Source organism: Crocodylus porosus, unplaced genomic scaffold (assembly GCF_001723895.1).
Source record: "Crocodylus porosus isolate Cpor-Errol unplaced genomic scaffold, CroPor_comp1, whole genome shotgun sequence".
Taxonomy (NCBI): Eukaryota; Metazoa; Chordata; order Crocodylia; family Crocodylidae; genus Crocodylus; species Crocodylus porosus.
In genome coordinates, this window is record NW_017728886.1 from 119,966,703 (window position 1) to 119,994,048 (window position 27,346).

General features: G+C 44.4%; 1 protein-coding gene across 1 annotated transcript in view; it reads right to left on the minus strand.

Moving 5' to 3' along the window:
* The window catches only part of ABCA13 (ATP binding cassette subfamily A member 13), a 368,570-nt gene that overhangs the window by 165,316 nt on the left and 175,908 nt on the right, over positions 1 to 27,346 (minus strand). Inside the window, 5 exon segments of the mRNA XM_019537509.1 lie at positions 8,919 to 9,024; positions 18,622 to 18,852; positions 19,660 to 19,817; positions 20,608 to 20,804; positions 26,656 to 26,874. Coding sequence (XP_019393054.1) covers positions 8,919 to 9,024; positions 18,622 to 18,852; positions 19,660 to 19,817; positions 20,608 to 20,804; positions 26,656 to 26,874 — 911 coding nt within the window.

The following is a 27,346-nucleotide window of genomic DNA, read 5'->3' on the forward strand; positions in this document are numbered from 1 at the left end:
GGAGCACAGTCTGCCTGGCTGCCTCCATCATGGTGGCTCCACACGGCACCCCTGCAGCTCCCACACTCGCACAGGAGAAAGCCCCACACTGGAGCTGGTTGCTTTCTCCACCCCCTGCTGCATAGGTCCCTGGACTCCACTGGGAGTGGTGGGAGCCCTGTCCCCTACTTCCCCACAAAGTCAAGTGCAGGGCTTCCCCTGATGCAAGTGTGGGAGCTGCAGGCATGCCACACAGAGCCCCCTTGACAGAGGTGGTCGGGCAGGCTGCATGCACAACAGCGGTCAGAGTGTACCCAGCCAACTATAAGCACCCTGGATCCCCCCCACCTCATGCTGCTGCCAGCAGCAGAGGCTGTGCACCATGGGTGCGAATATGGGGGGTCCCTACACCCACCACCCTCCCTTGCACATCAAAAACCTCACATTCCCACACCCTGCTCCCACAACCGCCACCAACATATAGACACCCCAACATACCTATGCCCCCCCACACTCCACCATACACCCAGCCCCACCACAATATACAATAAGACTTTTTTTTTTTTTTTTTTTTACTTATTATGCAATCACCTCTATATAGACTATGCAAACACAAATCATGACAAAAATATTTTTTGTAACAAAATTAAAATATGTTATGCTAGGTGTTTGACTTTTAGTGTATGATTCAGTTTTCTTCTGGTTCTAAGATGGCAACCCCACTCCCAAAAGGAATATTGGGGCGGGGGGGGAGAGAGGGGGAAGCAAGGTGGAGGGACTTCTGTTGGCAAAGATTAGGGGTTAGGAGGCAGGACTTCCAGTCCCAATATGGCAACCAGGGGCAGGACAACTATCAAGGGGCAGGGCTACCCATGCAGCCCTCGACAACTCACCAAAACTCTGTGAGAGGCCCTCCAGCCAAAATAATTGCCTTCTCCTGGATTAGATCCCATCACGTCTTAATCTAAATGCCTCTGAGGGGCCCTTGAGCCTCAGTGTTTTGATGAATTGAGACCTTCATCATTCTTGCCACTGCCATACATCAAATGCTACCATTGACTGACCTTTATGCAGAATCTTTGTTTCATAGTTGGTAGGGTCGGAAGGGACCTGAGCAGATCATCAAGTCCGACCCCCTGTCATGGGCAGGAAAGAATGCTGGGGTGAAACAATTTTGATTTACATGGAGAATTCTATGCAGGTGAGACATGACCAGAATTAAGGTGACGAATCATGCAGTCTGGACTTGAAAAGGACCTAAGAGGGTATGGCAGTGCATCTTTGGGTGCCTGCCACTTTAAGGGCTGCAGACAGGCAGCCAGCAGAAGCTTGATTAAGGCAGCCATTTTTAAACTTAGAAAAGACAGGAAGAGACAGACGCCTGCTGCCAGCCTTCAAGGCAGTAACATCAGCTGGCAGAGTTACAGGTCCAGTAACATCTTGGCAGTAAGGGCAGGAGCTATAGAGATGGCTTGGAGGCTCCTGGTCCTCGCCATGACTTAAAAACTGCACCCTGCCAGGGAAGGGGTTCTGGCAGGATTATCAGTGGTCAGACAGCCCCCTCAAAATACTAGACCACATACCCCACCCACCGGTAAAAGGCGGGTAGGAGCACCTTAACATCGGTCCCCACCATCTGGTGGGTAGTGGTGAGAGTAGTAGAAGCAGTGTGGGCCAGGTGCACTAATAATGAGGCACCTGAGCCCATCAGGGTGTGAGATCCCGGAGGCCCCTTGTGCGTAGTTTGAGGGTCCATGCAGAGTAGGGTGTAACCCTGAAGGACTGTACTAGTGGGGTGCAGAGTAGGGCTACAGAGGAAAGCTTGAAGGACTGCACCAGGGGTGTACCAAGCAGGGCTGCATGGGCAGCTTAAAGGGTAGTACATGGGCCAACCCCAAGTGTTTGTGCATGAAACCAGTTGCCCAGTGGAAGGCTTGGGGCAGAAGCAGCCCAGTGTTTGGCACAAGGCAATGCCATGTACAGTAGGGGAGAATGAGCAAATCAAAGGTGCTTCATGGGCTGTGCCAGAGAATTAGTAGGCAAGCCTGATGGACAGGAGGCCACTCAAGGGAGCAGGGCAGGTTGTATGTAGCCCAGCAAGGGGCGGCGTGCAAGAGGCCCCTGTGAGAGGGGGCGGAGTCAATGTAAGCATGGAAGAGGCCCAACAATGGACTGAATCTGACCTGGCCTGAAGCTGGGAAGCAATAATAATATTCTGGATGCCATTTGCAAGGCATGGGCCATGGTGTAGGGAAGGTATGGAGCCATGGATAGCAGCCTCTTGCATCAGGGAAATAAACTGGCAGCCTCCCACTTAATATATCATGGAATCATTCAAGTTGTGGCAGGCGAGTCAGGGCAAACTGCCCTAGACAGGCGAGTGGGCTAACTTGAGATGTAGCCCCGGGAAGCCCCCTGTCAGAGGCGAACTCACATTTTGTTCTTTTAAATATATACAGTATAACCTTGTTAGTTCAATCTTGGGTAGCTCAAAGTATCAGATACTTCAAATCTATTGTCATGCCCCAGCCGAAAGAATAGATTTTTGTACATTTTACAATACAGATAATTCATAAACATCTACTTTGGAATTCAAAACCATTTTCTGGTCCCTTGAACTAAGAAATCCTCATTAAATATAATATATATCATTAATGTGCTGTAACAGGTGCTCAGTCATAAAAACCAGCTTTGAAGCTGAGTGCATGAAGTCTGCGCTGAGCATGCCCATACAACACCTGGCACAAGGCTAAGGCCCATACTGCGCAAAATGTCTGCTGGGAACCTGCCATAAGGCTGGAGTAGTGCAGCCTACCTGAATAAGACAGTTTCATTGCATTCAGTCCCCCCCAGTGCCAGCTCTTTTCGAGTCAAAGTGAACCACTACATCAAATACATTTCAACTTCCTCTTCACTTACACAGCTGAACAACAACTTTCTCTCCTGTTTCTAATGATTTGTGCTGCTTCACCAGCCTTAAATGTCTGGTAAACATCTACATAGATGAGAGACACTGTCACACCTTCTCTCAGCCTGTTGCATGTGACCTGTGTGACCCCGCCCTCGATCCAATATGAGCAGACCAGGTCACTTCTCACCTCATCTGTATATAAATTTGGAGGGTCCTAGGAATCATGACAAGAACATCCAGTTACAGTCATGAGTAGGAAGCTAATTGGCATGTGGATCCTTGAGGTGGGGAGCAGAGAAGTTAATCTGGAATATACATATATACTGAGTAGGACCGGGTTGTTGAGTCACCATGGCTTGAAATGCTGTTGACTTTGCTGGGACCTAGACCAATGAACTATATCCTAAATGATGAGTCTTTTGGCTTTCATCTAAATATCATGTATAGCTTGTATTATACTTACCTGGAAGGGGAAACATCATATATCCAGGTCCAAGAAGGCAATTTTCCTTAAGTCCTCTCCAAGACAACTGTTCTTCTGGTGTGGTTTAGTACCCACGGAGGTGTTGGGGCTTAAAGCCTATTTTATGGAAATGGGAGCCTCCTCCCTAACTTGCTCCTGTGGCCATATGGCTGTGGGCAGGCAAAACTTGGGGCATCCAAACCCCAAGCTTCTGACCTTGGGCCTGCCTGCCGAAAGATGTTGGAAACATCTGAAGCTCCTGGTGGGGGTGGAAGCTGTTTGCTGGTTGAAGGGCCACGTATGGTTCTGGACTCACTCATAGATTTGGACTTGATTTGGCTTGGAACACAAAAAATGTGTTTAAAAAAAAACCAGCTTGTATTATAAGTTGGTACACAACTGCTGTGCAAAAGTGTGATTATGAAATACTTGTGCTGAGACTTGAAGTATTTTGCAAAAAGATAAAACACATCAGTTGAGTGAATTAAGCCTGTGGATACCTGTATTGATTTGCATATATGCAAATTGGCAAGTGTGTTTGTTTCAATGTTAGTGTTTTTGTTCCCCTGTGCTTTGAATGCATGAGGTTTTATTGTATTATTTCTAAATTGAAGCATGTTACATGAATTTTCTAAGCCATTTGGATTTTTCCCTGACTGCTTTTATGAAGAGCTCTGTCAGCCTCTTCTCACACCAGCATTGCATCACCAACAGACATACAAACATGCTTTCAAGGGACCAGTCTTATGTCCTCTCTACTCTGGATGGCACCTTTCAGAACACAGCCCATCTTTAAGTGAGCAGCAAAAGCAGGAGGAAGTGTTACACTTCTTAAAATCTCTCTCAAGGTCAGTCAGAACAAGGCTTCTTGGTTGGCTGGAGGGTAGATATGAGCTAGAACACTTCAGCTAAAGAAGCTATAATCTGTGGAAAGCACTCAGAGCACAACATAGCTAAGGAAAGAAATACCCTCCAACATCTGCCTTGAGACATATGCCAGGGCAGTCAATCCCAGCTGACTACTACACCACATGGAGAAAGGCATAGACAGCTTGATGGTCTCCATGATGCAGTTTTGACTTCCAAATTTGTGCTGTGCTGGCTTGGACCCTAACATATCTATGCTTTCCTTGCTCAATGTGGCACTCAGAAAACATGCAGGTTTTTTTTGTGAGCTCTGCTGCTGGGACCCACACACTCCATAGAAAAAGGTTTGACTAGCCAGGGGCCTGAGATACCTGGGTTCAACTCTCTGTTCATCCACATACATTGTGTAAGCAAGCTTTCACTCAGACACACAAAGAGACTCCAGCACAGTGCTGCACCATCAACTACTTGGGCATCTAGCCACTATAACAAGATCCATAGCCCCCACTTTGGTGCCTACATCTACACAATACACAGGCTGTGCTATACATCATAGGATGGAATTCAAAACAGTGAGCAAGAAGGCCTGCCCAAGCTGGGGAATAGTGAGTAAGGAGGAGAGAGACATATCTTAAATCCTGCCCCTTTTTTGAGCTTAGTGCTTAGAGCTGAGTCTGTGCTCTAAGAGATCCCTTGCTCTACTCAAAATTCACAGCTGAAACCCTTACCTCTAAGGGAAGTGTATGAGCTTCTCTTTCAAAAACATTACAATCCAGAATATTTTCTTTTAAGACATAGGAGGAGGTAGTGATTGGGAAGAAGATCCTCATGTCTCTGAGAGCTCCAGTGGTTACAGCACTCATCCAGGAAGCAGGAGGGCTGGGTTCAATTCTACCCCCTGCCTGAGAAATTCAAATTCTAACCACTGTTATGCTAAGAGTGGTGTTTTTGGCCTGGGAAAGTGCTAACTCCTTTTCTTTAAAGCTATTCTTCTGCGTATTCATGGACCATGTCTCCCAGTGGCCAGAACAATTACCTGAGAAGTGGGAAAGATCTGGTTTCTGGTCCCTACTCCTAAGGCTGTTTATTAAAAAAAAAAAAAAATTGAATAACCAGGAAATAAAGCACATAAAAAAAACCCTGAAGTACAACTGGAACCTCTCAACAGCATGGCACAACCATTAGACTAGAGTAGAGATGGATATTTTGGCTAGAGGGCTGCTTAATTAGTTTGGGTGTCTGCAAGGGTAGCTTTGCCCCTTGACAGGTGCCCCACCCTCTGGTTCCTATCTGGGACTAAAAGTCCCACCCCTAACCCCTGACATTTGCCACCAGAAGTCCCTCCCCTTGTCTCCCAGAAGTACTCCTTTTGGGAGGGGAGGTTCGCCATCTTGGAACCAAAAGAAACCCAAAGCATACAGTAGAAGTTAAACAACACCTACTATAACGTATTTTAATTTTATTACAAAAATATTTTGTCATGTTTTGTATCTGCATATTATAAACAGAGGTAATAACTCAAAAATAAAGTCTTATTCTTGTATATTGTTTGAGGGGGTGTGGTTGGTGGTAGGTGTGTATATGGTGGAGTGTGGGAATGTGTGGGGGCAATAGGGTATGTTGGGGGAGTTGTGTATATGTGGGGGTGTTGCTGGGGCACAGTGTGGGTGTGGGTGTGGGTGTGTGGTATTTTTGAGGTGCAAGAGAGGGGAGGACATGGGGACCCTCCACAATCTCTCCCCCCCTCCCCCCCCGGCACACAACCCCCTCCAACAACTATTTGGCTCAAATAACTTTGCCATATAGCCATTCTGGTTCATTCTTGCCTCCCTTTTTATTTACAGCACTCATGTCCCATACAGGTGCTGCCACCCAGTGATGCACAGCTCTACCCAGCACTGCACGTGGGGACAAGGAGCTCAGCCAGGCTGGCCCACCTCTATTGCAAGGGGCTCCATGCAGCGCACGTGTGGCTCCCATATTCATGTGCCACTGGGAGAAGCCCTGCACAATGGAGCTGGCTGCCTTCCCCGCCCCATGCCATGGAGGTCCTGGGACTGCCACAAGTGGAGGGGAGCCTCGCCCCCTGCTTTCTAACAGAGTCCTGGGACCTGCATGGCAGGGGGCAGGGAAGGCAGCTGGCTGCGTGGCAGAGAGGCAACTAAGTCCTGTCATAACCTTCAGTATTTGTACCCCAGTTTCCAACTTGTAACATCAGAACAAAAGAACTGTGCCTGGTTTGTTGTGAAAATAGGTTCATCAAAGACTGCAAGTATGAGATAAGGCCCCCATGGGTAACTATTATAATTCAGTATTGAACAGGCCATGTATACAGGGCTATAGCCCTTCTGCACTGGGCTTTGATGCTTACCTATACCTGTTACCCTCGCTGGTGTTAGCCACCATGTGTCATCTCAATCCCAATTCCCTTAATTTGCATAGGAGAATCCTGTGATCTTTTTAAATAATCCAGCTGTTCACTCTAGGGCTTTGCCAAAATTCATTGAACTACTTTGCCAAACAGAAAGTTTGACTGTCTTTGAGTCTGCTTTCAAAGACAAAATTATATAGGTCAAGCTATTGCCCATGGAGTATTCTGGTTAACTCTGACAAAGATGGATACCTTTCATGACCAACTCCCAAATCCCTTATGCCTACACTTCACAACTGTCCTTAATGATGAATGACAGTCATCTTCCATGAATGAAAATTTCTCTCCATCCTTCTCCCCGCAGAAATAGCATTATTATCACATTTTCTTACGGTAATTTATCAGCCTCAGAAATAAGAACTATTGCTTCTAATTAATGGTTTCTTTAATTATGTGAGACACCTAATAAATACATATCTATATGTTCTGAAAAATAGCTGGCTATTAACTTAAGATATAAGGTACAGTAGAGGCCAAACATTGATTACTTTATACATTTCAATTTGTATACATTAATGAAAATGTGACGTGCAGGGGACAAACAGCTTGATAAACTGCCCTGAGACTTCCTAAAAGTTATCTAACTTGATATGTGCCATGGAACTTTGTTTTTAATTAGTCCTAAAATAAAGAGATATCTAAAACTATATAAATAATACAGCACCTGTTGTCATTTCACAGAGATTTTTTCTTATTTTAGTTTTTTTTCCCCAAAGGGCGCCTTGTTGCTTTCATTTTATCATCTCTATCTCCATAATTATATGATGAGAGGAAAGTAGACGTAGAAAAAGACAATCAATGAGACGGTCACCACAGGGCATTTATAATGTGATGTCTGTGTTCAAACCTCATGCTATCTGAGGTAGGGAAAAATCACAAAATAGAAAACTCTAAGGAGGGACATGTTCTAAAGTGCTCAGCATTGCTTTAGCTGCTCCACTGAAGTCAATGTAAAACTCCCACACACTGCTGTGGGAGCTGAACAAGGTCAGCAAGGAATGTTTTTGAACACGTCACCCACAGAGTTTGCACTTGTCAAGATTTTTGTAAGCACCACAGCCAAGGAGAGTATTAAGGAGGCTTTTTGAGGAAAACAACAAAGTGGCTTTCTAGGTCCTTATACAAACCACCCCCAAATGTGAGGGGACAGCATGTGAGGGAGCTCATTCTAAAATTTAAACAAGTGAGTGAAAGAAGCCAACATCCAGGGCTGACTGGAGATGGGAGTTGACATTTGGATACAGAAATGTTGGACAGGGAGGGCACAGACCACCAAGGTTCCTAAAAACAAAGACAAAATGACTTATAGCTGATGCAATGCAGATGAGGGAGGCAGAGCAGGGATGCTAAGATAGAGCTAATATAGTCAAAGCAACTGGCTCACATGGTGATCTTCAACCAGTGTTCTGAAGGGATGTACGTATGGTAAGACTACAGTTGTCAAAGCCAGAGAAAAGAAGGTTACAGCAACTAAGAGGATTTTTACACATGCTCCAAGGAAGGGGGTGAAGCGTTTTAATTAAAACACTAACAGTGTCCCATGCATCAGCGTCCCCTCACTTCAAAACAGTGGTGGGAGCACTTTAACTAAAGCTCACCAAAGGAGCTTTAGTTAAAGCGCCCCTGCCACCATTTTGGAGCGTGGGGTCACTAATACATGAGACACAGAGGCTGCTGGAGGCATGCTAATTAGCACACACTGTCAGACTCGATTAATCAAGTCTGCCCAACACACCATAATTACAGCACATGGGAGCAGGCTCTGCATGTCTACAGCTGCCCTAAATAAATAACCAGATGCGAGTTTCAACTGTGTAGATGGAAAGGGAAGAGTATATATTTTAGAGATGTCATGCAGAAAGAATCTGCAATACTTATACAATTGTGAAGAGCTTGCAATAGGTCTAAATTGAAGATGACATCTACATTATTGGGCCTGAATGACGAACCTGATGGTAATGCTGTCCATGATGACAGAAAGAAGCAGCTAAAAAAAGATTACAAGGTCTGCTCTAGCCATATCAGTCCGAAAGTAAGCCAGGGCAAGTGTTGAAGCATATAATCCCAAGCAGGATATCTAGATACCTCTGAATACGGCACGTGAGAAGACATCACACAGGATTGTGATGACCTATAGTAGCCCACTCCTCTCACACATGCTGCCAACTGTAGGGAGGCTTTAGCCTGATTAACTGTAGACCTCTCACCTTTCTAAAACCAACTGCTTTGAAGCAAGACACAGAATTTTTTTTTTTTTTTTTACTTACACTTCTGATAGGTTGATTCAGTACCATTAGCAACTGGGGCCTTCAAGTCTATTGCCAAGGGCATAGATGGCTTCTTCCCTGTGTCCTGCAGTAACTTCAAAAACACCTTTCAGGAAACAGAAAAATAAATTAGTTCCAGTTTCCTACAGATCAGCTTTCAAGCTTCACCTTACAATATCTCTACTGAGAAATGACTGTACAAAACAATAGTAAGCGTCCCACAGATTCAAAAGCATCCGCACAAAGAGCTTCTGGCCCTTTCACAGTGCTGTACTGGCACTCTGCCGTCTAAGGGCAAAGCTCAGTCACAGCTAGGTCACCACAGACTGGGCTTCCCTACCTCTGAGCTGTAGCATTTATAGATTCATAGATTGTTAGGGGCTGGATATAGGGTTCTGGACTTTATAGGTGCCCATATATGTGATGATTTGCACCATTAATACATTTTAAAGCATTCACTTAATACACATGGGCAACTTCAGAACATTTTTAAAATGGTGGAAGTCACCTTAATAAACTTTATTGAATGCATTTTAAATGTAAGGCGAACTGCAGTAGTGCAACTCGGTCTACCTAGTTTGCCTTCATTGCATGTGTATTTAACTGGGGCTTTTCAAAGTGATAATTACTACTTGCTACCACCAGGTGTACCTAGCTCTGGAGTCCAATATCAGCATATTTCTCAAAAGAATATCCAGCACTCCCTGCCTCCTCCTCTATAGGCATGAAACTTGCGCAAAACTATGGAATGCCTATTAAGTTTTAAGGTATTATACTTAAAGTGCTGTAAGTAAAGCAAAAAACAAAAGTTACAGCATCTTTCAAAATGCCTGCCCTGCACATGTATAGGCATCCCATGCTTCCATGAAGCAGCATTAACTCCCTGCTTATATTCTAGAGGGGCATCCACCAACCCCATGGAAATTTCTTAGTTCCCTACCCTGTCACATCGAATGCCCCCAACTCAAACCACAAAACCCTACAGAATCCTGAACCCAGCAGCTCCAGCAAAAGGGAGAAATTCAAGGGAAAATTTAGCTCTCTGAGAGCAGAAACACTGCTGAAATACACATTTTGTAGCAAATGCAGTAGCTATCCCCACCAAAGTTGCGCTCAATAAATCAGTTTAAGGGTATGTCATGGAATCTTGTTTGAAAAGCCTCAATTATAATAAAAATAAAGAGAGGTAGTTAGCCATGTTAGTCTGAAGTCAGGCAGAAGGCAAGGAAGGGTGGCACCTTAGAGACTGGTTCATTCACAAAGACAAGCTTTTGTAGGCAACAGCTGACTTCATCAGGTGCTGTCTGTAGGTCTGTTCATAGCAATGGCAATACATAGAAAGGAACAAAGTAATTTAAATACAAAGGATAGGGAAAGGGGGAGAAAAGGATAGGGGAAGGAGGCACTACTGAGAGAGGCAAAGGTAGGTTAAACAGATAAACAAAACAGTTAACTGCTTCAAACTAGCAGCACCCCTATTACCCTAACGTTACTGTCACACAGTAGCATTTAACTCTTCCAACAAAGGAATCCAATATTGGCTACAACAAAGGGGAAAAAACCCTTAAAGCACCCAAAGAGTCCATACAAAGGCCTATAAAAGCCAGTCTATTTTAATTTCTTTATCCTGGTAAAAAGGCTGTTTTTAGCTCCATTGAGATCTGTCTGTTAGATGGATTTTGCTTTGTTTAGTCAATATAATTGCTGTTTAATAGTGATTATCGATTGTATAGCTACCCGTCAATTTCCAGTAAACATTTCTGGCTGCTAACTAGAGCGAGCACAATAGAAATTAAATGTTTCTTGCCTTTGTTATATTAGATACTAGAGGGAGATTTTGATTGTCCAGGCCTACACTTAATTGGTTGCTTTGGGCCTATGTGATTCTATCACTGATGTATACCCATTTCCACCACTACAAACAATACTAGGCTAAACACAGTTAATGAGATTGAAATAATTAGGGAGGAGTATTTTCCTTTCTATTGGCAAGTCCCTCACTACTGTTAATGAGTCAGAAATGATCAGTACCCTATTTAACTGATGGAGATTGAGGCACATAGATTATAATTTACCCACTGTCCCTCAGGAAGTTTGTGACATAATAGTCTTCTGAACGAGAATCTTGCTGCCAAGCCATATTTAGGGAGGTGGAGGCATGGCTCCCTCTACCATCCCCCAGTGAACCCCTGCACTATTCCAGGCAGGAAAGAAAAGGAAAAATGTAGGCCAGGTCAACACACTAAGCTTCTTGGGTCACCAAGCACACCATGCTGCCCTTCACAAGCCACTTCCTAAACAGAAAGCAGAGTAGAAGCATTCATGTGATGCTGCAGACTGGCTAATTAGCCTGGGGGCACAGGCTAATTTGCCTGTCATTCAGCAGTCCTAACTGTCCTGTCCAAAATCTACCTCTGCTACCTGGTCTCTGCCTGAAGAAGGAGCCTGAGCAGAGCAGCACAGTGTGCAGAGGACACTGCTGCCAGCTACAATGAGCCTGCCTTATGAAAGCAGTCTCAGCTGCAGCTGGTGAAAGAAGGAACAACAAGAGATGTTGACTCTTCCTTCAAACCCAAAAGCATTGGGCTACCATCTCAGAAGCTTTTCTTGACCTTCTACTCCCATTTCTAATGTAAATCCTGGAGAGGCCACCTTTTTTCCCCCCACAAATAGAAAGTAACTGTGGACAACAAACCACTACTGAAAGGGCAGCCAAGATTCTGGAGGACAGCTGGTGGGAGAGAGAGTCAAGTGAGCACATAAGCAAAAAACATAAAACACCTAAAAATAGAAAACAGGGAGGAATAGGGGAAAGCAACAAGAAATGTAAACACGCTGTAGGGAAACAATGCTTAAGCTTTTCCTCAACTCTTTTTCTTCTGCCCTCTCTGAGACTAATAAAGGCTATGCCAAATACAACAAGGAACTTAAGAATGTAATGTATTTTGCTTCTTTGTACATTTGGAGATCGAGATACCCCTGAACCAAACCTGCAAACCTGTAAATCCTCGCCTTTGAGACTACTCAGCTTCAGGTTTAGACATGTTTATATGTTGCATGGCTCTGTGGCTGTAATTTTGGAATGATAGCTGGATATTTTCAGGTCACATATTCATGGGATGGTTCCAATTTCTGAAACACTTCAATCTCTTCAAAATCTATGACCCTAATCTATTTCACTTTAAACTTCTTCCCCTCTGTTCTCCTCCTCATGTCAGAGCTAGAGGCAAAGTTTTCTTCTCTGATTACACTTTTTATTTATGTCATTTTTATCTTTTCTTCAGTACAGTGAGTAGTCAACACAGTACAGTACAGCTGCAACTGAAGCTAATGGCAAATGCCCATTGATCTTAAATGTGCAGAAGTATGCTTACAGCCATTAATTGTGGGTTTTTTGAGTTGACAAAGAAACTGGCAGAAAGTAGGCCAGGGTCCCACCTTAGTCACTGGTTCAGAGAGACATGAGCTTTAATAGGCAATAATCTAATCTACTTCATTAGATCCATCATACAAAGAATCTTGTTGCCTATTTAAGGGTTCGTGCTTCTTTAAACCAGTTAGTCTCTATCACCACTGACAGATGTTAAATTAAAGGCACGATGGGATCTGATGCATGATCCCAACAATTATACTTCCTGCCATGCCACATATGCATGGCAGAAGGCACAATTATAGGACTGAGCATCAGATCCCATTGTGCCATGCTAGCAGTGCAGGGGGAGCCACAAATCATGATCAGAACCCATCACACCTGCACCAGCAAAGAGCAAGCTCAGCTCTCTGATCAGCTGACCTAGGGTCTCAGTTGGGCGAGCACATGGAGCCTTTTGAATCTGATACCACTTTCCTGGCTGGGAGCGCCCATCAGCTGATTGGGGCTCCCAGCCTCTGAAACACATAGGAGTCCTGAAGGGATTCAATTCAAGATGTGATAGGAACCACCCACAAAGTTATTACATATTTCATGTAACACCTTTGTGGCTTATTCCTGGATTTATCACACCATAACTTGAATGAATGCCAGATCACTCCTTAAGACATGTTCATCACATCTTACATGTAAAGTCTGTCAAGGGCTCAAGGTACAACTCTGAATTTCCTTCTGCCTGACTTCAGACTAACATGGCTAAGCACCTCTGTGCTCAGGCAAATGAAACTGTTGCACAAGTTTTTTGCTTGGCCAACAACAGGGGCATGTTTATTTTAGTATAACATTTAGAAGAGGGAAGACCACATAACTCCTGGATCACAGAAACAACCATTTTTACAAACAGGCATTCCAAACTGTGTGCAAAATAAATTAATACTGCATTAATATTATCAGCAGTTGGACAGAACAGTCTTAACGAAATGTTTTGAAACCTCAGAAATACTTATCCTAAGGAAGTGTCACTCTCCAATCGGCCTTAAACATGAAGGTTATTTTAATAAATCACAATTTCAAATCTACCACATCTGCTAACATTTCTGGATTGCCTTTATGTTTAAACTCTTTAGTATCCATTTCTGACTATAGCTAAAAATCAAACACAGCAAGAAGAAGAAAGAAAAGGGTTTGAAGCATTGCCTTAGATCATCAAGATACTGCCTGTGATCATATGATGTCCCTTAATGGGTTAAGATTCCTAAAGCATGCAAATGTCCCATACAACCAATTGAAAGAAAACAGAGAGGAATTCTGAACAAAAAATAATTTGATATATTTTCCTTTTAGAGTCAGAATTCTTTGTTTCCAGATTGAATTGTTTGAATAGACTCAATAGCACTATTATATGCTTTCTATTTAGTTGCCAGCATAAAGAGGCTTTTGATAAGAAAATGAAGAAAGAAGCTGGTAACAACAGTTAATGATGAGCATGCAGAGATGACAGAAATCACACCAAATTAATATGTTAAATGTCTAAACCGCAGAACAATGTATCAGTACCTACTACCATTTTGGAAAGCTTTTCTTACTTTTCTGCAGGAAGTCACCTAGAGTAGCACCCTTAAATTGAATGACACAGAAAGAGTATTCTAAGAAGCTTATATCTTTATTGTGACTGCTTTATGTTTGCTTTTGCAGTTGCCTCTTTAGGAAAATGTCCTGAGGAATTCCATGCAAATGAAACAAGCCAGCAGAAAAAGTTTTATATAAATTGTCTAAAACCCTCTGGTAGTCTTTTATATTGTATGTTAATCACTAACTCAAGAGAGAATGACCACCATTCAATAAGCTTCTAGACTCACATCACCTCATAGAACTCTAGAGCACAGATATAATTTGTTTAATTGTACATGCTAATTATAAAGCCCATATAGATATTTCCATTGATGTTATTACCCTTATTGCAGTTACAAATTCTTGCTCCACTGCACTAGGTTTTGTGATCTAATTTAATAGCAAGAAGCTCCCTGTTCCAAAGAGCGTTATCCATTTTACATAGCTTTTAGCTTTGTATTTTGGGCATGGGCTTGTTTAGTTGTGATCCCATTTTAAAGGAAATTATTATGCTTCCTTGCTTATATTAATCATTTGGAATCCAAAACAAACAAATCTGTTTTGAAAAAACCCTTAAGAACTATTGGCTGGAAAGGACTTCATGGGACAATGAATCCACTTTTATGGCTGCATATACTATTTTATCCAAGCAATATAAAATGCAAGGAGCCAGAAACCAGGGCCCATCCCTTCCAGGGCAATGTCCATCTTATCAAGTAGCACTTTCTCAGTATTACTCTTTTCCTGGTCCCAACCTATCTTTCCCTCTTGGAAGCAGGTACAGGGGTGTGCTGGAGGGTGGGCAATCATCCTGCTGCAAATAGAATCCAAATGCCATTTAGGTCCCAAGAATATCACTTATAGAGCTATGTAAGCATCACTTTGGCAAGCAAAGGTGAAATAGGATTCATCCTTTCGCATTTTGCTGTATTTACAAATAGAGACAAGAGAAATTAAAATCTCTCATTATTACTGCCTCTTATGTTTCTGATTTGAGGGTATGTAGTAGACAGATCCCCAGCCCCTCTATCTTCAACAAGATGCACTCAAGAGGTCTGCTACTTACTCTTGGATTTTGCAGCAAGTACACAAGCCCCTGCTAGGACCCTTTACCTCTCCTGATCTCTCCATGTGGGACACCATAGTACATTACAGGAGTCTGAGAGGCCTTTGGCTTTTTGTACCTAATAATCCTGAGTCTACTACATGGCATCAGAGGCTGCTTTGTGACAAGTGATGTGTGTGGGGAGGAAGGAAGGGGGCAGAGTGGGTGTTCATGTGGGCTCTTTTGGATCTCTGTGGTTACACAGGCATGGACTCCATGGCTAGGGACAGACATTACACATAAACTGGTTTAAGTGATCAGAAACTGGTTTATACCTGTAACAGAATAGATGTTCAGTGCACATAAACCAGTTTGAAAATGGCTGAAACTGGTTTCAGATCAACCTGGTTGAATGTAGTATCAGACTTAACTAATTTGGGTCAACCCAGTTTATGCAATGTCTGTTCCAGACCCCCTGCTGCTTTAACATAAACCATACTCCCCCAGCATCCCAGCATGCTCTCTGGGCTGGGTGAGGCTCCTTGCTCCACAGCAGAGCTGGTCCCTCCCCTCTGCTCCCTGACTGGAGCTCAGGCAGAGACTGAAGACACAGCAGGGTCTCCCTGGCTTCCCCCTGCCCTCCTCTTCCCCTCGCTGCTCAAGCGGGAATCCCCCTCTTCCTCTCTTCCATCTCCCACAACACAGACCCAAGCCCCACAGACCCAAGGCATGTGGTATGCTAGCTAATGCTGAGAGGTGTTTGTGTGCATTTCCAATTTCATTGGGATAGGTGGACAGAACAGTGACTGCATAGGACTTTTGGAGCTAATCAACAAGTCAGCTGGTAAGCTGCTTAAGAAGAGTTCGAACTAATGGAGAAAGGCTATTGTTTTCCTAATGGGGTGATAAACACTGTTATCAGCCCCATGCTGGCTTGCTTCCTGTCAGTTTGCTGCAAACATTATAAAGAGGCAGGGAGAGGGAGAGGGAGACTGAAAAGCTCCGTATCATCAACAGATGCATGCACTGTGTACCAGGCGGGGGAAAATGTCCTAGAGTTGCTGTGCTCTCCCCTAGCGCCCCCTACCGTGCCAAGTTTGCATTAACGCACCTTCGGTCTCGCCCACCACGTCTTGATCTTCTGAAAGTAAAAGGGAGGTTGCCTCTCATCTTCCTGGTCACGGTTCCTACTACCCCAATCCTTGTTTGTACAACGGGGTTCTGAACACCCCAGCCTTATGGGCTATGCGTGGCTCCAACCACCCCTGTACCATGCCCCAAGCCTCGAAGATGTACCAGACATTGTTTGGTCTATCTCACTCTCTGCGCCCTCTCTGGCGCTCAGGCTCTCCACAGCCCTCGTCTCTCAGCTGCACCTCACAGGCACTCTGGATTCTTCAGCCTTGTCTCGGAATCACGCCCCACAGGCACTATGGCTTCTGCAGCCTTGTCTTGGACCTGTGCCCCACAGGCACTATGGCTTTCCACAGCCTTCGGACATGCGCCCCACAGGCACCCTGGCTTTCCACAGCCTTGTCTCGCAATCACACCCCACAGACGCTATGGCTTCCACAGCCTTGTCTCAGAATCGCTCCCCACAGGCGCTCTGGCTTTCTACAGCCCTGTCTTGCAATCATGCCCCACAGGCGCTCGGGCTTTCCACAGCCCTGTCTCGCAATCACGCACCACATGCGCTCTGGCTTCCACAGCCTTGTCTCAGAGTCATGCTTCACAGGTGCTATGGCTTTCTGGGACTTCTTGCTGTACCCCCCCCCCAGGGCTTCTCTGGGGTCTCCACACAGCCGTGGTTCCCCTATGAGGCCTCCTCCATCCCCTTATAGCCTCACCTGGTCCTCCGGTCTTACAATAACAACGAAACAATAACGGAAGCCCCTGGGCTATAACACAAAGCTAAACTGCTCGGCTAACCTCCTTTGAGTCGCCCTCCACAGGTGCTCCATCCTTCATTAGCACAACTGACTGCTCGTGTTCAGGCCTTTCCCCTTTGCTTAGTCAGGCAGCACTCCTTCTCCTTGGCTGCCAGCTGAAAGCCCACTCTCGGCCTCCAGCCTGTGCTTTATAGAAGTCAGCCCTGCCCCTTCCGGTCAGCTGACTCAACAAGTGTGGGCCCTTAGCTCCTCCTGGTTGCCCTGGCAACTGGCACCTGGTGGGAATTCCTGCTCTTCAAGTAGCAGGCACCTTAGTGCCCTGCTACACACTGCACACCTCCCCTTGCCTCAGAGTGCTAGCTGGGGGCTGGCGACACTCCCACCTCTTGAGCAGCCACCGAAGAAAAGCCTGGGGTTGTGCAGACAGACCTCCCTAATCAGAGGTCCTGCCAGGGCCTGGCCACACCCCCCGCACTCAGCTCAGCACTAAGCAAAAGAACAGAGGGCTGCTCTAGCAACCCCTGGCTTCTAGCCTGAGACACTGCAGGCATGTGTCTGAATTTCCTCAGTTCAGAGAGAATGTCTGTCCAGTTACAAACCGGTTCAGCCTAGCCAGGTTAGACTAATTTGCAAAGATTGAATCAATCCAGGCTTGGGCTTTTTGAATGTCTGTTCCTAGCCTATGACTCATGTGGACCAGTTCTGCCTTCTTATAACCATCCAAAATTTATTTATTTTTTCTGTGGGGGGGGGGGAGGAAAAAGGGAGAATGGGGATAAGTGTGTACTGCATAAAATGTTTAATACTTTTAACACACAGGGTCTGTTACAGGTATGCTTTACTACACAAAGAACTACTAACCCAAAATGTGCATTTTATAAGCTTGTTATGAGTTTTATTCTCTGCCACACTTCAAATTCTCATTTTGGATGTGGTTCACTCCTCTGTCTGTCTGGGGAAAGCAGTTTTATGAAGTACTACTGAGTGGATTGGGCATCAAATGAAATTGTCTCTCAGCTATTGAAAAATCCTAGTTTTATTCTTGTATCATTTGAAGAATGAAAAACTAATATTTTTTAAAAACATTTAGAGTCCATTGCTTAAGTAAAGGTAGGTTAGGGAATTTCATAATGAATTGATATAGTTGGGATAAAAATTATTCAGGCCTGGCATAACCCACTGAGAAGTATGAATGTTGAAATCAGAAGTGGTAGAGACCATGCAAGTGGCTGCTTCTGTAATAAATTTGACTAAGTTATACAAAAAAACCCACAGGTAAATCTGAGAGAAAGACGATTCTTATGACCTTATCAGCTCACTTCTGCAAATTCCTGAAGTCTGGTCATTTCAGTCAGGATTCAGAGAACAGATGCTAAACTTTGGAGACCTGTATGGAGCAATCTTTCCAGCTTCTTTTACCACTGTAATCAAGGTGCAAGTTTTCAGATTTCATTAGAGATTTTGGGTGACAGGGATTTTAAGATAAGTCACTATCCTATAAAAACTTCCCAAAACCAAAACAAGTCTTCCAGAGGATGATATGATCTTTGAAGCTTATATCAGGCCTTTTGGAGAGCAGAACAGTTTAAAGTGTAGAGCAGTTGCTACAAATTAATAATACAACAACATTTTAAAATATATATTCTGTACAAGATGTTCTTTCTCGTTTCTCACAAAAACCTGTCCTGAAATATGAGTTGATTCACATGGAACCAAGAAGGCTAGAAAAAAAGAGAGTTACCTATTAGAAACCACTAGAAGCTAAATGTGCAGGGGACTCAAAAATACCTGCTCCAAGGTAGTGTCTGAAATGCCATAACCAGTCACATGTAGATGTAGAAGGTTTTCATCCAAAGCCTGAAAAAGACCTTTAAAGGAGGCCTTGTCTGCCACCCTTGGAATCAGGTAGGTCAGCTCACTCCCACTGTTCTCCTTCAGGAATGCTTCTGGTAGATGGGACTGCACCAGAGATGTAACTCGGACAGTATCCTTGGGATCCTGGATTTCAAACATGGAGGGCTACATAGAAGGGAAATATAACAGTAAATGGAGCTTAATGCCACCAGAAAGTGTTAATAAAGGACAGACTGCAAACAAATATAGGACCCAATACAGGAAACACTTTCTCATGATAACATTTCCACTGAAGCTCTGGAGCCTAATTTTGTGAGCAGTGTTTCCTATTCAGCAAAATATGAACTTGCACCTTTTTCACTGAGAAGCAAGTATTTCTGTGGGTGATGCTTTTACTGGACCAACTGAATGGTTGATACAGACACAGGCAAACATTCAGGTATCACAGTACCCTTCCCCAGGCCTCTGAGACAGAAGTAGACACAGCTGACCTAAATACACATTGAACAAAATCTTGTTAAGTAGGGTCATATCCTTACTATAAAAACCTGTTCAATCTGCTGTTTAGCTCAGCTGTGTCTACTTCCACCTCAGATCCTGAGGAAGGGTACTGTGATACCTAAAAGCTTGCCTATGTCTATCCTGCTGGGCAGAAAAAATACTTTGAAAGAATTCTTGCTTCTAACATGTCTCCTGGACCATCATGGCAACAACCTCACCTCAACTCCACCAAATTCTCACCAAGTTACTCAGTAAGATAAAACAATGGAAGATAAAATAGCCATGAAACAAAAGTTACTAAAACAAACAACAGCAACCCTTGCAGTGCTGTCAGTTTTACATAAAAAATAAGAATCATAACATTTATCCTGCATATAAAAGTTACTGACAATATTGGAAGGTGCCTTCAGAATAAGCATGTCCATTCTTTGGCAGGCACTGCATATGGTGTAAGAAGTTTCCTCAACCTACCTTTTTAATGAGTGTTAGGCTGTAACCCTGGCCATATTTTTCCTTCAGGTAAGAGGGAGAATCACAGCAGTGCAGCTGCCCATGCTGCAGGATAGCAATACGATCGCTGAGCACTTCTGCCTCATCAAGATGGTGGGTGGTGAAAACCAGAGTGCGACCTGCCCCAGGAAGAACACTACACGTGACTCAGGTTTGAGTGAAAACATGGTCACATGAGAGACATCTCCTGCTTGCCATATGCCCTTATAAGAAGAGGGTGCTTCCATATCATATTGCACATCATGCAGGACCATTGTGCAACATGGCTGTAACCCTCTATTTCCCATATAAAACACTTCCTGAATTTTTTGAGGGCTAATATCAGTGAACAATTTAGAGCTGGACCTAAAGTTGAAGACAAATGTGAAGCAGATACAATTTGTAAGCTTCTAAGGTGATTAAAAGATACTTAAAAGCAGTGGCTTCTGCTCTAATGGATCATTCACAGAAGTGTGGGGGGAGGGGGAGGACTGTTCCCTCAAAAGCTTGCATTCTTGCAGCTCATTTTAAAGGAAAACCTTTTAAAGTTCTGTAGTGGCTAGACCTATAAGTGTGCCAGCATTAGACATATATATACAGCCATCTGTGAAACACAAAGTGAAAGACTGGAAGGAAGCAAAAGTACAGAGTGCTCAGGCCAGCGGATAACACTTTTCACCCAGGGCAGAATTGGCAGCGTTCAGGGCTAAATTTAATCTTGCACTTATGCCATTAGATCCTCTGCCTTTCCTAAGGAAACAGAAAGGAATACTTTGAATTTTAGCTGGTTGTTTTAAAACTTCATCAGCTGCATCTAAATATGGATTTCTAATCATTCACTGAAAAACATAATTTTGAACCACCCCTTGACTTAAGCAAGGCACCTTAGGAAGCATATTAGCTGACAAAATACTTGTCTCAGTTTTGTACCAGCTCTGTACTTCAAGAGAATGTCCCAGATGCTACGCCGTGAACATGGATCTATACCACTGGTGGGCTCATCGAGAATGACTGTCCTTGAGTTTCCAATAAAGGCAATGGCAATTGAGAGCTTCCTTTTCATTCCCCCAGACAGGGTCCCAACTAGTTTGTCCTTATGTTCAGATAAACTCACATCCTTCAGGGCTCTAGAAGGAGGGAAGAAATAATGTCCTCTTAGATCAGTTACTACACTGGCCTCATCCAAAGTGGCCATGACTACAAGTCACAAGTATGCAAAATATCCATGTACAGTTCAAGTAAAATGGAGCAGCATGCATATCAGTAACAAACTCGTCTGAGCCCAATCACTGCTTGCCCACAGCAGGGGACCAGGCTTGATGATCTTACAGGTCCCTTCTGGTTTTATGTTTCTATGATTCTATGTTTCTTCTCATATTGATCAACAAGAGGGAATAGTAAGAATACTGAATCTCTCTCATACTTTCTAATTCTGGATAGCTACAACATAAAGATAAAAAATGCAAGTAGAATAAATTGAAAATTTCAGGTCTAAGCTCAGTGAATTCAAGGGCAGTTTTACTGATAATTTCTTTAAACTTCAAATCAGACCCTATAAGAATCTAAGAGGGGAAAGACAGGTCAGGAACACTGAATTTTTCTCGCTCAATAGTTATGTAACTGACTGCAGAGACAGATTAAAAATCCTGGCCATTTATTAAAAAGAAATAGCTACTTGAACTAGCTGATCATGCAGTACATTCTGATTCACTTTAAATAATATAACAACTTCAAAATCACACTTCTGCCAAACAATCCACCCATGCAAAATAATCATCCCTTCCTTTAGCAAGCCTGAGGCCTTGGTGAATTCAGTGCTTCTAAAAGGGGTCATATTGCCAGCCTTAAACAGTGAAACCAAGAGAACAAATAATATGCAAGTAAAAAAGTATATTCCTCCATACTACTCAATCAATATGCCTGCAGGTTCATTTTTAGCAACAAAGGCATAATTTATTTTGTACAGACTATTCAGCTCTTGTCCTTTGTGGATACAACCTCCTAGTATTATATGGACACCTTTCCAACAAGAAGTGGACTGCAAGCTATCAACCTATTTCACATAGGTCAGTGCACAGACACCAGACGCTAACAGCTTTCAATCACCGTGAACCTAGACCAATTTGAACTGGCAAGCATAGATAAAAGGCTGGGGAGCCTTATGCTAATCTGCTGAATTGTTCTGTCCTTCCCTGTGCACTCTACCTTCAACTAATCAGCCTTTTTAAAGAAGCAAAATGTCTGCACCAAAAAGCAGATTTCATATGAACACACACTTAATTTCTACTTCCATATCTTTCTAGATGCTATATTAAAAGTCTGAGCTTCTTTGTATAGAAAAACAAGAAAACTTTAAAAAAAAATTATAGAAATGAAGCCCTCAGAACAGGGCTAGGCAATTATTTCAGCTAGAGGGCCACTTAACGAGTTTTGGTGAGCTGTCAAGGACCACACACAAAGTATTCTAGTAGATACCATTTTAACATATTATAGAATAAAAAAAATCATATACTAAAAATAAAACATCTACTGTAACATTTTAATTTTATTTCAAAAATATTTTTCTCCTGATTTATGTTTTTGAGTAGTGTATATAGAGGCAACTGTATAATAGCTCAAAATAAAGCCTTGTTCTCATTCATCATGGGGGCTGGGGCTCTCGGTGTAAATATGGGAGTGTGTGGGGGGTTGCATGTGGGGAAAGTTGTAGAGGGGTGGGGAGAGTGGATGTGCATGTGTTGGGGAGCAGGTGCACTCAGTGCCAGGAGCTGGCCGGGGGTGGGAAAGGAAAGGGGCGGCAGGAGGGAATGTTCGGCAGAGCTTGCCCAGATGGTACAGTTCCAGTGCTGGTGCAGGTGCAGTCTAGGGTTACCATACATTCTGGTTTTCCTAAATATCTCCTCTTTTTTGAACCCTTGTGCTGCATCTGGGTGGGCTTTTAAAATAAGACAAATGTCTGGGTTTTCTGCTCTCCCAGGGTGGCTACTTGGGGCTGGGAGCAGCAGGCAAAGTGATTGGCTGTCAGGGGTCATGGCATGGCAAGGCAGACAGAGAGAGAGAGAGAGAGAGAGAGAGAGAGAGAGAGACAGCGCGGGCTCGCAGGCAATACAGGACCTGCTTGGGCAGCAGGTCTGGGGGGTGCAGGGGTCTGCAGGTCAGGAGTGAGGGGCACCAGCAGGGCTAGGGGGCAGAGGGCTGCAGGTCAGGAGTGAGGAACACTAGCAGGGCTGGGGGGCAGTGCAGGGGACTGCGGATCCAGAGTGAAGGGCACCAGCAGGGCTGGGGGGAAGGGCAGGGGTCTGCAGGTTGAGAGTGAAGGGCACCAGCAGGGCTGGGGGGAAGGGGGTTGTGGGTTGGGAGTGAGGGCCTTGGGCAGGGCTGGGAGAGGTGCAGGGAGCTGCAGGTCTGGAGTGAGGGGCATTGCCAGGGCTGGGAGGGGCATAGGGAGCTGCATATCAGGAGTGAAGGGGACGGGGGATGGGACAGACTGTTGGTTGGGTGTGCAGGGCACTGGCAGGGTTGAGGGGTCAGTGGGTCCAAAGTGAAGGGCAGCAGCAAGGCTGGGGGTGGGTGTGGCTTGTCAGTGAAGGGCAACAGAATGGGCAGGGGCAGGGCACCAGCATGTCACTGTCTTCCCACCATCATATTCCCCTGCCCCCCTTCATGACAGGTGTCCTGTTTTTTGGACCTGGAAATATGGTAACCTAGTGCAGTCACACCCCTCCATCCAGCCCGTGGCTGCCCCTAGCCAGAGTGCGCAGCTTCACAGTGGGGCTGCTCATATTGCTGCTGCAGCTGCCTGGGTGCTGTTCAACTCCCCCTGCCTCCAGTGGCTCCTCCTGCCCCTGTCCCGTTGCACCATTCTAGGTGGGGGGAGGTGGGGGCCTGTGTGGCAGAATGCCCTCCCACTATCTCCCCAAATCTTTCTATTAGGTTTTTCCTTGCTATTGTCTTCTTACTTGTCTATAGCTCCAATTGCTAAGCAACCAGCTCTACTTATGTGACCTGGACAGGTAAATTCCTGAGGTAGGGGAAACCTGCTCCCTTTGTCTCAAGTTTCCTGCCACTGCAAGTCATGTGACTAGCTTCCTCAGGTGGAAAGGTGATGTCATTTGAAAGCACCGGACTGGTGGGACCTTAGCAATGAGGCCACAATAGGGGATAAAAGAGATCCCTATGAAGAAGGAGAGGGAGAGCCATCTTGGAAAGCCATTTTGGCAGAGCCATGCTGGAAAGCAGGGAGAGAGCTTGCACGTTGGAGTCCTAAGGCTCCTGGGGAGAGAGGAAGAGCAGCTGAATGCTGCAGCCCTCTCCCTCTCTCTCAAAACTGGACACACAAGAAACTACCTGCCTCCAGAGGAAAGGAATTAGCTTCTGGATGATACTTGTGAGGAAGCTATTTGAGATCTATCTAGATATATAGCTTGCAGTACAGCTGTTGTATGATCAATGGCTGCCTAGCCACACTGTTTGCTTTAAGGCTATTCTTTGATATTGCTCTATCCTGTACCCTACCCCAAACCTACTCCCTGTAATCAATAAAGTTCACCATCATCCTAAGTATGGTGAACTGGCTGGGAGAGGGAAAGGGGCATGCTTTTGTGTCTCCTTGGTCCAGCTAAGAGAGATCACTACTTTTGCTCCAGGCCAAGGAAAGCACCCCAAGTTCTTGCAGTGGGTCGAGCACCTTCAAGGTCTACAAGGCCTCTGCATCCCAGGGGGCACAGGGCTGTGGACAGACCAAGATTCCTGGGTGGTGACCCCAGGCTCACGAGTGTGCTCTGGGAAAGGGAGTTGGCAGGATGTGAGGCACCCCAAGGAGACACTAGGAGCCTAGTAGGTGGCAGGCACAGTGAGGTGGGTGGCTCAGTGCAGGATCGCTCCCTGCTAGCTTGCTACAGCCTGCAGCCAAGCAACTCCTGCCCGAGAACATGGGACTCCAGCTCCTCACTGCCTTGCACCCACTCAACCACCCACAAGTTGCTATTCATTGCACTGTGTGGGCAAGTGGGTGGAAGGCAGTCAGGAGCTGGAGCCCCAAGTGCTGGAGCAGGAGCCCAGCTGCAGCATCCCTTCTCCTGCCCCCCTCCCCTTCACCAGGAACAGTGCAGTAGGGTCAGGAGGAGAAGAAGGAGCCACTGGAGGCAGGGGGAGCCAAGGAGTACCCAGGCAGCTGCAGCTGCACCAGAAGCAGCCCAGCCAAGAAGCTCTGTGCACTGACCAGGGCTGGGGCTGGGACTGTGGCAGGTGCAGGAGGGAGCATGGCTGCCCCAGGCTGGAGGGGGCAGGGCTCAGCCCCATGTGGAGCACACCATGGGGACAATTGTGGGCCGAATCCAATCAATTGACAGACACTTGCCCCCATGCCAAATATAATCAGTTAGCAGGCCAGTTCCAGCCCAGGAGCCATGTTTTACCCACGCCTTTCTTAGCATTTAGGGCCTAATTCAATAAAATTTAATTCTGGACTTTCAATAGATTCCCTTTACTTAGTGGCAAGACTTGTTTTCTATCATTCCTGTGAAGGCACCAAATACCCATGCACAGAAATGTTATGACAAAGTCTATAGTATTCCAAGTCTAGTGGTCCAAAATAAATTAGAAGAAGGTTCCTTTACATCTAAATTTTGCCTCTAACCACCACAAATTGGGGGGAAGGAAGGGACATTGTGGAAAGAGGGGAGATTTAAGTGAGTTTTAGAGTGCCCCTGTAATTGAGGTGTTTTAAATTCAACATTAAAAAAAATAATAGGCCAGGTTGTTAATAGTAGTGTGTTCATAGAAAAGTTATGATCCTGCACACATTTATACCTAAGAAGACTTCAATAAATCTACCCATAGTACAGTAAGTTTGGTACAAACATGTAACTTTTGGAGCAATGAAAGATGTGGTGGTTGGGGTGGGAATAGGCTTTACCAAAAGCAGCAGTGCATTACTTTGACCTGCAGGATCTGTATAGATCAGGAACTTCAGCAAGGCTTTTTGGTGCTTTTATCTAACAGCTGATTCAACCAGCTGTTAGATAAAAGCGCAAAAAAGGGCCCATTATACAGGCATTGAGAAAGCCGGATGCAACTAACGCGATGACTCTTCTGGTCATGCACTGGGCTTGGTACAGGAGTGTAGCAAATTTAAAGTAAAGCACTTGTTTTGGGGAGGGGGGGCTCCACATCTGCAAGCAGTGCCTAGGACTAAGTTCTTAATTATGATTAGGGGCTCCTGAATTGTACTAGTATCTGCATGGGGAAACTCCTGAGTCCACATGAACTCCAAAGAAGTTCATGATTAGGAATCTCTTTGAAACATTCATTTCAGCTCAGGCAGTACCTTGTGGCCTTCCCACTAGAAACAGCAGTGGTTCTCAACCTCATTAGAGTCAAGGCACCCCTCTTAGGTTTTCACTTGTTTTTTTGGCTATGGAAAAGTAATAGAACAATTCTTCTGTTGCAAAGAAATTGGAAAGACCACAAGACTTCAGAATGATTTTAAAACTACTGATTCCTATTTGAAATCACTGGTCTGTATCTCATGAATCATGTTAGCACTGTTGGGTACACAAATATTGTGCAACTCCTGCGGCACCCTTGAAAGGGTCTTAAGGCACCCTGGTTGAGAATCAGATTTAAAGACTATAGTCAGGATTGCTTCATTACATTAGGCTCTGTACAGGAGAGAAACAACCATAGTCCTGGTTTTGTCCATCTTGTTCGAACTTGGTATTTGTTTGCTTGTTTTTAACTCCTTTGCCTATTTATTTTCAAGATAGCAGAGCCTAGATTTAAAAATACTCTACAATTGTCACCAAAGGTGTTGCTAAAATATATATTCCTATAATTGCATTAGGTCTCACTGGACTCTAGCAATTAGGACTCTAATTCTTCATGTGGCTTTTTTTGTTGGACCTGATGTTCTTGGAGTGGTTATGAAATGACAGCCTACAATAGCACTTTCCAGCCCAAAAAATAGTAACCACTAACCTAAAGACTTGTTGGTTTAACTGTTTCTTTGTCCAATGAGATGCCTTCACTGAGCCATAAAGCAAAAGATGCTCTTGCACAGTTAACATGTCAAACAGTACATCGTGCTGTGGACAAACACCAATTTCCAGTCTGACAGCAGGCAGATGAGTACGCATGTCCCTTCCATTGATGATAATGGTACCAGAACTGGGTGGGGACAGGCCTGTCAACATTGATCTGATACAAGAAAAAAGAGAAATTCAGAAGCACACACCCCATGTTCAAGCCATACTGTATGTTGTATCCTGATTCAGTGATTCATTCATTTAAATAATTCTTATTTAAGAGCCACATCATATAAATAACTGTCCTTGAGTTCTTGAGGCTGGTACTCTGTTCATGTAGATCAAAGTACTTCTATTAGTTACTTTCGCACAATACTGACTTGTGCCAGGAGATATCTGCCCATTTATAATTACAGAAAAGTTGCTAATAATCATTTTTTTCCTAATTAACCCAGATTTCAATCATCTCTCCTCTCCTTGGTGCTTCCAAAACCAGGGTCATTTTCCTAGCAAAAGTAAGCATTCAACTGAATTATGTTTAAATAAGAAATATATTTAAAGTTTAACAGTAAGCAAATGATCAGATACAACTCCTAACTTATAGGGACTCAATGTTGAATCCCTTACTCAGGTTAATCAAGTTG